General features: G+C 41.1%; 1 protein-coding gene across 2 annotated transcripts; it reads right to left on the bottom strand.

Moving 5' to 3' along the window:
* Window positions 1-4728: 4728 nt before the first annotated feature.
* On the bottom strand, window positions 4729-13205 carry pnp6 (purine nucleoside phosphorylase 6). 2 transcript variants are annotated; one of them, XM_078796373.1, is made up of 6 exons: window positions 13048-13205; window positions 9006-9169; window positions 8825-8931; window positions 7573-7748; window positions 7280-7470; window positions 4729-5715 (listed from the first exon to the last, which is right to left on the bottom strand). In XM_078796373.1, exons 1-6 carry the CDS (start codon window positions 13080-13082, stop codon window positions 5519-5521), a joined length of 870 nt encoding a protein of 289 aa, XP_078652499.1. In that variant the 5' UTR covers window positions 13083-13205; the 3' UTR covers window positions 4729-5518. The 2 variants fall into 2 exon arrangements, with proteins under 2 accessions (XP_078652499.1, XP_057932536.2); XM_058076553.2 differs by having other exon boundaries at window positions 8825-8928.
* Window positions 13206-13445: the final 240 nt, after the last annotated feature.

Below are 13445 nucleotides of genomic sequence, written 5' to 3'. Positions count from 1 at the left end.
AACCACTCACTAGTCTTTTATTCATTTAAAATAATTACTACATTCATCTTTGAAATAAGGCTGCAGACCTCACAGCTAGGAGACCAGGGTTCAATTCCACCCTCGGCCATCTCTGTGTGGAGTTTGCATGTTCTACCCTGTGCATGCGTGGGTTTTCTCCGGGTACTCCGGTTTCTTCCCACATTCCAAAAACATGCTAGGTTAATTGGCGACTCCAAATTGTCCATAGCTATTCCAGATATTTAATGATATTGTTTTTAATCAAAATTGCATCTGTTTATACAACAGATTTAGCCGAGGGATTTGTAGGACTTTTGGAGGTTTGCCACCAGCTGCTTATAATTATTTGCCTTGTAGTTTCCAAGAAACTCTGATGAAAAGGGTCATTTTTCTGCTTCCGTTCATGAAATTCCACTACATGCATGCATTTTGTCCACTTTCAGGAGATGTTTCTGCAAATAAAAAGGCTGCATGGCGATTGTGTGGTTAGAACGCAGGCCACACAGCTAGGAGACCCGAGTTTGATTCCACCCCCGGCCATCTTTGTGTGGAGTTTGCATGTTCTCCCCGTGTTTGCGTGGGTTTTCTCCGGGTACTCCGGTTTCCTCCCACATTCCAAAAAACATGCTAGGTTAATTAGCGACTCCAAATTGTCCATAGGTATGAATGTGAGTGTGAATGGTTGTTTGTCTATATGTGCCCTGTGATTGGCTGGCGATCAGTCCAGGGTGTACCCCGCCTCTCGCCCAAAGACTTTAACTTTGACCTCTGTTTACTTGTCTTTCCTGTCATCGCCATGAAAAGACAGTGAATAAGCAAATTTTCAGAAATGCTGAACGTGTTTTTTTTGTAAGCTAAAATGCTAAAAGCTGTGTTAAATTGAGTTTCATAAGGAACGCTGTTGTTTTGCGTCCTACTGTAAGCAAACAGTTCTCAGTGCTGTAATTGAATTTTGATGTCACCAAGACGCAGCAAATGGAAACCGGCCATTCAACACGATTCTGGGAGAGTGGGGAAAAAAAAGTGCACAGTCATGCTCATCGAGATTCTTTGCTGAACTTGACCTGTCACAAAGACGAAGCAGTAATTTTCCACCCCTTACACTATGGATGGAATATCTAATGATGGCGATGACGAAGAGCATCCAATCAGCAGAGGATGTGTCCTCTTTTCACTCAACACAACAGAGAATTTTCGGAATGAGGCGGATCACAGAATCTGTGTAGAAGCGCTACAGCTCAATATGTTATGTTATATGTGTCTCCATGCTGTTTAGCTCATTTGTATTAATATTTCAGCTCCACAGTGGGATACACCTCTACAGGCTATATAACCACTAATTATGCATGAAGCAGCATTTTCCCCCATCCTGATAATCCCACAGCATCTGTTTGAGACGCGTTTAAACTGTGCATTTGCATTTTGAAAAACTGAAGAATGGAAAATGACAATGGAGTTGGATGGCTGAGGTGGCTTTATGTTTTTCGACTGGGGGATCATTTTATATTCTTTTTTTTGGCTTATTAAAAGAAAATAAGGGGGAGTTTGCACTTGCCATTTTTGGCAACACTTGTCCAAATGCGATGTCTTATATCCCAATGGTGTGACTCCAACATTCATTTATTTTCTACCGCTTATCCTCACAAGGGTCGTGGGGGATGCTGGAGCCTATCCCAGCTGTCTTCGGCTGAGAGGTAGGGTACGCACTGGAGTAGTCGCCAGCCAATCACAGGGCACATACGTATAGACAAACAACCATTCACACTCACATTCATACCTATGGACAATTTGGAGTCGGCAATTAACCTAGCATGTTTTTGGAATGTGGGAGGAAACCGGAGTAAACATGCAAACTCCACACAGAGATGGCCGAGGATGGAATTGAACTCGGGTTTCCTAGCTGTGAGGCCAACACACTAACCACTCGACCGCCGTGATTTGTTTCTTTACTTTATTTGCCTTTCATTTAACCTACAAATATGTCAGATCATTTTGCCTGACGAAAACACTTTTTTGTTTCTTTACTTTATTTGCCTTTTATTAAGCCTGATGAACAAACCGTTTTGTTTCTTTACTTTATTTGCCTTTTATTTAACATACAAATGTGTCAGATCATTTTGCCTGATGAAAACACTTTTTTCTTTACTTTATTTGCCTTTTATTTAACCTACAAATGTGTCAGATCATTTTGCCTGATAAAAACACTTTTTTGTTTCTTTACTTTATTTGCCTTTTATTTAACCTTCAAATGTGTCAGATCATTTTGCCTGATAAAAACACTTTTTTCTTTACTTTATTTGCCTTTTATTTAACCTTCAAATGTGTCAGATCATTTTGCCTGATAATAACACTTTTTTGTTTACTTTATTTGCCTTTTATTTAACCTACAAATGTGTCAGATAATTTTGCCTGATAAAAACACTTTTTGGTTTCTTTACTTTATTTGCCTTTTATTTAACCTACAAATGTGTCAGAACACTTTTTTGTTTCTTTACTTTATTTGCCTTTTATTTGACCTACAAATGTGTGAGATCATTTTGCCCGATAAAAACACTTTTTTGTTTCTTTACTTTATTTGCCTTTTATTTAACCTACAAATGTGTCAGATCATTTTGCCTGATAAAAACACTTTTTTGTTTCTTTACTTTATTTGCCTTTTATTTAACCTTCAAATGTGTCAGATCATTTTGCCTGATAAAAACACTTTTTTTTTTACTTTATTTGCCTTTTATTTAACCTACAAATGTGTCAGATAATTTTGCCTGATAAAAACACTTTTTGGTTTCTTTACTTTATTTGCCTTTTATTTAACCTACAAATGTGTCAGAACACTTTTTTGTTTCTTTACTTTATTTGCCTTTTATTTGACCTACAAATGTGTGAGATCATTTTGCCCGATAAAAACACTTTTTTGTTTCTTTACTTTATTTGCCTTTTATTTAACGTACAAATGTGTCAGATCATTTTGCCTGATGAAAATTCAGTTTTGTTTCTTTACTTTATTTGCCTTTTATTTAACCTACAAATGTGTCAGATAATTTTGCCTGATAAAAACACTTTTTGGTTTCTTTACTTTATTTGCCTTTTATTTAACCTACAAATGTGTCAGAACACTTTTTTGTTTCTTTACTTTATTTGCCTTTTATTTGACCTACAAATGTGTGAGATCATTTTGCCCGATAAAAACACTTTTTTGTTTCTTTACTTTATTTGCCTTTTATTTAACCTACAAATGTGTCAGATCATTTAGCCTGATGAAAACTCAGTTTTGTTTCTTTACTTTATTTGCCTTTTATTTAACGTACAAATGTGTCAGATCATTTTGCCTGATGAAAATTCAGTTTTGTTTCTTTACTTTATTTGCCTTTTATTTAACGTACAAATGTGTCAGATCATTTTGCCTGATGAAAATTCAGTTTTGTTTCTTTACTTTATTTGCCTTTTATTTAACCTACAAATGTGTCAGATGATTTTGCCTGATGAAAACACTTTTTTGTTTCTTTACTTTATTTGCCTTTTATTTAACCTACAAATGTGTCAGATCATTTTGCCTGATGAAAACTCAGTTTTGTTTCTTTACTTTATTTGCCTTTTATTTAACCTACAAATGTGTCAGATGATTTTGCCTGATGAAAACACTTTTTTGTTTCTTTACTTTATTTGCCTTTTATTTAACCTATTATTTGACCCTGTATCAGTTTAAAGGTATAATACAAATACCAGAGGTAACATTCTGATGATGGTTGGTTTTATCGAGAGGGATTCCCTTTCAAGTCATTAGCATAATGCTATACAAACGGTCTATTCTAAGCAGTGAACTGCTGATAAAGGATTTCACATGTCTTTCCCCGCTCTAATGAATGGAACGGTCAAAGGGATCTGGCAGGAGTTTCCAGATCAGCATAGAGGTGAGTGAAAACTGCAGGCCTTTGTATAACGGCCCATCTAGATATTACAGTGGTGCAATTCTAAAATACAATATTCATAAATTAGTGCTGATTCCTTTCGATTTATGCTTTATTTTGCAAAGACAACTCAGGATTACTAAGCTTTCAACAATCATCATATTTTCATATAGGTCTATATACTAAGCTATCTCAACTCATCTTAGCAATGTGTTACAGGTGACAAATCAAGTTAATGTGATATCTCATATCGTATTCATAATTTTATTTTGAAAATATGCTCAGAGACAATTAAAAAAAACAACCTTGGACACCCCTCTTCACATGTATTATGATAAATTGTATGTAATATATGCATTCATTAAATACAATTCTAACTTTATTTTTAACATTCCATAAGGAGCAGTGGACAGCCACCGTGTGGCGCCTCGGGACCAGGACCGGCTGGATCTTGGGTCAGTTCCTGGGTGAAGGGAAGTGGCTGAAATTACATACGTTGGAGTTCACATCCATATATTGATTTACTATACAGAACATAAGGAATAATAACACAGTCATTTAAAAATAATGACTATACTACAGGGTGTTGAAATGTCTGTGTTTTCTTTTCCTTGTGTGGGTTTTCTGTGGGTATTCCGGTTTCTTCCCATTTCCCCAAAACAGGCAAGCTTGAGACACAAAATCGTTGGAATAGTAGGTTCCAGCTCGCCCATGACCCTAACAAGTGGTCTAGAAAATAGGTGGCTAGCTATATTGTTATTCATTTATTTCTACTGCTTATCTTCACGAGGGTCGCCGGGGAGGGCTGGAGCCTATCCCACACCCTGGACTGGTTGTCACCCAATCACAGGGCACATATAGACAAACAACCATTCACACTCACATTCATACCTATGGACAATTTGGAGTCGCCAATTAACCTAGCATGTTTTTGGAATGTGGGAGGAAACCAGAGTGAACATGCAAACTCCACACAAAGATAGTCGAGGGTGGAATTGAACTTGGGTCTCCTAGATGTGAGGCCTGCACGCTAACCGCTTATTACATTATTTGCTCTAAATCAACTTCATCACATTGTTTTGTGTGTATTCATTCATTCATTCATTCATTCTCTACCGCTTATTGCGGGGGTGCTGGAGCCTATCCAAGCTGTCTTCAGGCGAGCGGTGGGGTAGACCCTGGACTGGTCACCAGCCAATCACAGGGCACATATAGACAAACAACCATTCACACTCACATTCATACCTATGGACAATTTGGAGTCGCCAATTAACCTAGCATGTTTTTGGAATGTGGGAGGAAACCGGAGTACCCGGAGAAAACAGGGAGAACATGCAAACTCCACACAGCGATGGCTGAGGATGGAATCGAACTCGCATCTTCTAGCTGTGCTAACCACTCGACCGCCGTGCAGTCGCTATATTGTTATTGTGGTCTCTAAATATTCAAATATTATGATGTTCATATGCTAACTTTTAAGTGTTTCATAAGGAATTGTGATCCTGGTTCTTGGATTATTGGATCAGCCACTAACTGATCAAGTAGATATGATTATCTCAATATTATCACACAAGAAACTCTTCCTTTTGCTGCAGCAAATTTGATCGAAGGTGTTAGATCTTTGTGACAAGGTGGCTAACAAGCCTCTGGAGGTCCTGGGCCCGGATCTCGGTGGTCGCTAACACCTCCTCATGGTTCACTTTCACGTCACTGTCATAATCTGTCACAACCTTATTGGTGATCAGCGACAGACCCAAGACACGCAAGCCGCAGTGGCGAGCCACCACCACCTCGGGAACCGTGCTCATACCTATGGAAGATGAACAGAAATGAGGTTAGAGGTTTTTTTAATGTAACTGAATTAATTTCATGATGTTGTTAATACTGTCAATATTCGCATTTTATATGAATATGCTGATTAGTTCAGGGTACGTGTGTCAGCTGGGATCCTGGTGCTCCCCGTACTGCTCACATGAAATGGATAAAACCAAAACGAGCGGGGGGGGGGGGGGGTGTGAGTTTACCGCTGGGCCTCAACCCTTAGGTTAATGAGAAGGTAAAAAAGTAAATTACAGCACATGTGGCTTTAAAGGGGGACCTATTACATGGCTCAGCTACACACAGCTTTTGAGATCTTCCAGATTCTGCACCTCATCCTGCAGTTTTTCCACTGACTTTGTGCTTCCAACCGAAATGGTCTTTTTAATTTACTCCACCACCTGTACTTCATGTAGGTACACCCACTTTGCTGTGATTGGTCACACTCCCAAGTGCTCCCGAGGACTTCCGGATACATAGTTTTGCTGAGGGCAGGCGATCTGCAGTCCCATATAAGGAAGTCAGTAGAACTTGGAAAAAAAACGAGGGTGCTGAGCCATTTATTCGTTTATTCATTTTGTACCGCTTATCCTCATGAGGGTCGCAGGGGTGCTGGAGCCTATGCCAGTTTCGGGGGAGAGGCGGGGTACACCCTGGACTGGTCGCCAGCCAATCACAGGGCACATATAGGCAAACAACCATTCACACTCACATTCATACCTATGGACAATTTGGAGTCGCCAATTAACCTAGCATGTTTTTGGAATGTGAGAGGAAACCAGAGTACCCAGAGAAAACCCACGCATGCACGGGGAGAATGGTGCTACATAGTAGCAAAAGAGATTAATAATATTACTATTGCATAAGGATGGGCCAGTGGAAATACTTTGTCACATCCCATGTTATACATCAAGGAGACCCGAGTTTGATTCCACCTTCGGCCATCTCTGTGTGGAGTTTGCACGTTCTCCCCGTGCATGCGTGTTTTTTTTCCGGGTACTCCGGTTTCCTCCCACATTCCAAAAACATGCTAGGTTAATTGGCGACTCCAAATTGTCCATAGGTATGAATGTGAGTGTGAATGGTTGTTTGTCTATATGTGCCCTGTGATTGGCTGGCGGCCGGTTCTCTTGCCTGAAGACAGCTGGGATAGGCTCCAGCACCCCCCACGACCCTCGTGAGGAAAAGCGGTAGAAAATTAATGTGAGTGTGAATGGTTGTTTGTCTATATGTGCCCTGTGATTGGTTGGCGACCAGTCCAGGGTGTACCCCGCCTTTTGCCTGAAGACAGCTGGGATAGGCTCCAGCAACCCCCCACGACCCTTGTGAGGATAAGCGGTAGAAAATGAATGAATGTTATTTCTTGCAGTCAGAACTGGAATTTAATGTGTCGCAACCAAAGGGCTGTGCTGTGTTGTCAAACAAAGATAGCTTCCTTGTTAGCATTCAGCATAGCCAGTACCGCCATGCTGGTGTCCCTCAAATATTTTCAAGTACAAAAATACCACATTAAAAGTCAACATCTCATTGCGTATTGATGAGGGTTTTCCACATACCGACGGCATCAGCCCCGAACGTCTGCAGGACGTTGCACTCTGCAATGGTCTCATATGATGGTCCAGCAACCATACAGTAAACTCCTTCCTGCAGGAAGCTGTCACAGTTTTGTTCTTGTGCTGTTTGAAAGGCCAAAGCTCTCAGGTCACGGTCGTAGGCGTCTGACATGCAAGGGAAACGCACTCCAAAACTGATGGGGGCATATAAACAAGAGGGTTGAACAAATGAACTATAAGATTAAGTACAGTATAAGATTTGTACAGTATGGATCATTTATAGGTGCAAATCTTACCTGTCATCGTTGTGCCCAACCAGTGGATTCTGTCCACAAAAACCCGGCAGGTTAATATGATCCTTAATAACCATAATGTCGCCCACATTGTAGCTGTCATTGAGTCCACCTGCTGCATTTGTCACAATAAGACTTTCCACACCCAGCAGGGAGAAGACTCGCACGGGGTACGTCACCTACAGCCACAAACACATTCAAAACTAATGTTCATTCATTCATTTTCTACCGCTTATCCTCACAAGGATCGCAGGGGGGTGCTGGAGCCTATCCCAGCTGTCTTCAAGCCTCGAGCGAGAGACGAGGTACACCCTGGACTGGTCGCCAGCCAATCACAGGGCACATATAGACAAACAACCATTCACACTCACATTCATACCTATGGACAATTTGGAGTCGCTAATTAACCTAGCATGTTTTTGGAATGTGGGAGGAAACCGGAGTACCCGAAGAACATACAAACTCCACACAGAGATGGCCGAGCGAGGAATTGAACTCGGGTCCCCTAGCTGTGAGGCCTGCATGCTAACCACTCGTCTGCCATGCAGCCCATGTTGGTTCAATTTCAATGAGTTAGTGGTGAAATCAGAAACATGAGTGTAGAGTAACTATAGGGGTGTTACGTCACATCAAGAGGGCTCTAATAATGTTAAAAAAATACTTTTAGAAGGTCCTACACAAGTTTTGCATGTGTAACGAGGAAAATATTCCATTTATAAAAGCAGATATTCACATATGTGTCCTGGGGGTACGCTGGAGCCTATTGGGTGTACCCCCCCTCTCGCCCGAAGACAGCTGGGATAGGCTCCAGCACCCCCATAACGCTCGTGAGGATAAGCGGTAGAAAATGAATGATGATGATGATGATTATTATTATTATTATTATTATTAACATTGAATAACATTGTTACCTCGAAGAACTACTTTACTGGTGTAGTGACACCTTGCTACAGCTACAAGAAATTTTATTGGGGTTTTTTGCCCGAAGACAGCTGGGATAGGCTCCAGCACCCCCGTGACCCTCGTGAGGATAAGCGGTAGAAAATGAATGAATGGATTACCATGATTGAATGAACTGAACAAATCTATGCCATGCCTTATCCTCCTAGTAAGAGATAAAATCAATACAATAATGATGGTGCCAGAACAAGTATAGTTAATTTTTTTGTTTTTAAATCCAATTATTGTCTCACTACATGTCAATTTTAACACCCGTCTGGTCGCCCCACAATTCAAAAGTAACACAATCACTTACAGTTTGTATGCTGTAGCCTTCATAGAAGTGAAATCGACCCTGCATGCAGACACATTCCCGGCCATTCAGCTTGCCAAAAACCAGTCGACCTGCATGGCCTGCCACTACTCAGAACACAAACAGCATAAAGATACATTTCTTGCAAAATACAAAGTAAAAAAAAAAATGAAACAAAACCTACCGGTGCTTGTGGGGAAACGTGGGATGTCCTTATAAGGGAAGACGACTTTGTCCTTCAGCAAGTCAGCAAGGCTGCCTAAGCCCGACCCACAAATGATGGCGACTTTAGGCTGCTTGTTTGTTCGGGCCAGCAGCCAATCTGCAGTCTCCTTGTAGTCATCATAACTGGAATATAATGCAAGTGGAAATATATTATCATTATCAATAGATTAACATTGAGCTCATGACCCACACTCATGACCCACATAAATCTTACAATATGATAGATATGTATTTCTACATGAACAATACTATACATTATCTTCTGAAGGTTAATGTCATGTGGATGAATCATTATACAAAACAGATATATATAGATTATATATACAGTATAGTGTATAATATTGGGCTTATGGTGGTTGAGTGGTTAGCGCACAGACCTCACAGCTAGGAGACCCGGGTTCAATTCCACCCTCGGCCATCTCTGTGTGGAGTTTGCATGTTCTCCGGGTATTCCCGTTTCCTCCCACATTCCAAAAACATGCTAGGTTAATTGGCGACTCCAAATTGTCCATAGGTATGAATGTGAGTGTGAATGGTTGTTTGTCTATATGTGCCCTGTGATTGGCTGGCGACCAGTCCAGGGTGTATCCCGCCTCTCGCCTGAAGACAGCTGGGATAGGCTCCAGCACCCCCCATAACTCTTGTGAGGATAAGCGGTAGAAAATGAATGATGATGATGATTATTATTAACATTGAATAACATTGCTACCTCGAAGAACTACTTTACTGGCGTAGTGACACCTTGCTAGAGCTACTAATTTTATTGGAGTATTTTTTTCTGATGTTTTGTTAGCGGCTGCACGCCGGACGAGTGGTTAGCACGCAGGCCTCACAGCTGGGAGACCCGAGTTCAATTCCACCCTTGGCCACATTCCAAAAACATGCTAGATTAATTGGCAAATTCCAAATTGTCCATAGGTATGAATGTGAGTGTGAATGGTTGTTTGTCTATATGTGTCCTGTGATTGGCTGGCGACCAGTCCAGGGTGTAACCCGCCTCTCGCCCAAAGACAGTTGGGATAGGCTCCAGCACCCTCTGCGACCCTCGTGAGAATAAGCAGTAGAAAATGAATGATGATGATTATTATTATTATTAATATCATTAACATTGAATAACATTGCTAACTCGAAGAACTACTTTACTGGTGTAGTGACACCTTGCTACAGCTACAACTAATTTTATTGGAGTATTATATTGGAGTATAATATTTCAGATGTTTTGTTAGCGGCTGCACGCCGGACGAGTGGTTAGCACGCAGGCCTCACAGCTGGGAGACCCGAGTTCAATTCCATCCTTGACCATGTTCCAAAAACATGCTAGGTTAATTAGCGACTCCAAATTGTCCATAGGTATGAATGTGAGTGTGAATGGTTGTTTGTCTATATGTGCCCTGTGATTGGCTGGCGACCAGTCCAGAGTGTACCTGGGATAGGCTCCAGCTGGGATATGCTCCAGCACCCCCCACAACCCTTGTGAGGATAAGCGGTAGAAAAATGAATGAATGAATGAATATATAATATTGTCTGTAGCCATTGGTAGTGTAGTATAGTGGTTCACATGAATAAATCCTATTAACGTACATGAATTTTCAACCAGCTTTGTTATTTCCAATATGTTCTTCAATGAGAAGACATTTCCCAACTTTCATTTCATTGCTGTTAGACGACCGACTATTGTCACGCATGTGCAGAAGTGACAAACAGGCTGTCAGTCGCAGAAGTTACCCTTGAGGTATACTTCAGGTGTTAATGGCAGCATCGAACACTACATGCTATGCTGATTCATCAGAACGTTGTAATGTCCTCACTTCATTTAAGATGCCAAGATGTCCCTTAATTGGTGATTCATAAACTTGGGGCACTGACGTCAGCAATAATGCACATTGTCCTGTTATAAAAGTTTCAGATTGCTAGCTAAAATATTGCTCACATGCATGTAATTGCCATTTAGACTTTTATTTGACCGCTGGCTAATTGCACTTCTTGAAGCGGGAGATTAATCAGAAGAACAAAAAAAAAACAAAACGTAAAACTGTCCAGCACAAGGATGTTCAGAATGCAACTCTGGGGGCTTTTTTACGACCTGTGGTTTGTTTTATAACGTCATCTTTCAAAATATAACTTTCTGATTTTTTGTCAAAAATAGAACACCAATGAAAAAGCTAACTGTGGATTTAGATAGCTAGATAGATAGATAGCTAGATGGATGGATGGATGGATGGATGGATGGATGGATGGACGGATAGACGGACGGATGGACAGACGGACGGATGGATGGATGGACGAACGGATAGATGAACGGACGGAGGATGGACGGATGGATGGATGGATGGATGGATGGACGGACGGACGGACAGACGGATGGACGGACAGACGGATGGACGGACAGACGGATGGACGGACAGACGGATGGACGGACAGATAGACATATGGACGGACGGACGGACGGATGGATGGACAGATGGACAGATGGACGAATGGATGGACGAATAGATAGACAGATAGATAGACCAATCGATCGATCGACCGGTCGATGGACGGACGGAAGGACAGATAGACGGATAGATGGATGGATGGATGGATAGATGGATAGATGGATAGATGGATAGATGGATAGATGGATAGATGGATAGATGGATAGATGGATAGATGGATAGATGGATAGATGGATAGATGGATAGATGGATAGAAAGACGGATAGAAAGACGGATAGAAAGACGGACGGACGGATAGAAAGACGGACGGATAGAACGACGGACAGACGGACGGATAGAACGACGGACGGACGGACGGATAAAAAGACTGACGGACGGACGGATGGATAGAAAGACGGACGGACCGATAGAAAGACAAACGAATGGATAGAAAGACGGACAGACGGATAGAAAGACAGACGGACGGATGGACGGATAGAAAGACAGACGGATAGAAAGACGGATGGACGGACGGATAGAAAGACAGACGGATGGACGGATAGAAAGACGGACGGACGGATAGAAAGACGGACGGACGGATAGAAAGACGGACGGACGGATAGAAAGACAGACGGATGGACGGATAGAAAAACGGACAGACAGACGGACGGATAGAAAGGCGGATGGATGGACGGATGGACGGACGGATGGATGGATAGACTTCCTTTATTGTCATTGCTCAATAACACAGCAGTGAAAATTGTGAAATTGTCATCAAAATGTCGTTGCCTGGCTCTCGTATAATAATAATAAATAATAATAATAATGTGGAAAATAAATAGATGACATCAAATATGAACAACAATGTACAGCGGAAACAGTAAATTGCTCAAATAATTTTGAATAAATAATGAGAATTTAAAAAATTTTAAAAGTTGGTTTATGCCAAATTAAAATAAGAAATTATGTACTAATTAAGAATAAAGAACACAACAAAAAATATATGTATATATGTAAAATGTGTTTTAAAAGATCATAAAATACAAAATGAATAGAATTAACTTATACAGTCGTATTACTCTTATATTGGAACTTATACTATATTCATGAATTAGCCTGTAATTGTATTATAAGTATTTGTGATCATGCGACGACAATGAAAACAACTTGTCTGACGTCAGACAGCAAGGGGGCGGGGCCTGAAGCTGTCCGTGGTGCTGTCAAAGATTCCGGCAAGCAGAGCTCAGGCAGGCCCGTTCACCAAACCGAGTCACCGTGTCTGTACCAATTGCTTCGGAAAAAATACAGAATTAACCTGTATCTGTTTTAAAACGTTTGATTTTACACTTCCTCTTGTTTTTCTGTATGTTTGTCGGTGTCGTTTTCCTCAAGCTGATCCCTCTGAATGAAGCTTGAGCTGATTTGCAGCGACTTAATCTGCACTGTGTATGATATTTACATAGCATGATGCTAATGTAATGTTTATTGGTATTCTAACGCTATGTGACTGAGCGGGAATGGCTTAATTTGCTCACTAAGCCTTCCCCCTCCTTGCACACTAACACTCAGAGCCCAGCGGAATCATACCTGTACGAAGCGGAGCAGCAGGGCGCCGGTTCCATGTCTTCCCGACGAGCGAAATGCGATTTGAGCCCGTTTTTAAACACTCTTTCCAAGTATCAACAAGTAACAACTCTTTCCACAATTGTACGTAGGTGAAAGGAGAACCCACGGGTGTTGTGACGTCACCGCGCATGGCTGAAAGGGGCTGGGCCAAACACGCTGCCTTGTGAAGATTCAGATTTTCCACCTGACTTGAACGCAGCAATGCTAACTGATCCGTTTCCTAGACGACACCTAGTTTGGAGAACAACTAGGAGAAATGTTAATATAACATAATATAACACTTTTATTACATTAAACTTGAAAACATGGAGTTAATGTTGTGTATATTTAACTTTTATACATATCAATAACCACCTGTA

The sequence above is a fragment of the Doryrhamphus excisus genome, linkage group LG1 (assembly GCF_037039965.1).
Source record: "Doryrhamphus excisus strain RoL-2023G ecotype Guam linkage group LG1, RoL_Dexc_Guam_v1.1, whole genome shotgun sequence".
Lineage (NCBI taxonomy): Eukaryota > Metazoa > Chordata > Actinopteri > Syngnathiformes > Syngnathidae > Doryrhamphus > Doryrhamphus excisus.
The sequence above is the reverse complement of the archived record's forward strand: the minus strand, read 5'-3'. Positions and strand labels throughout refer to the sequence as shown.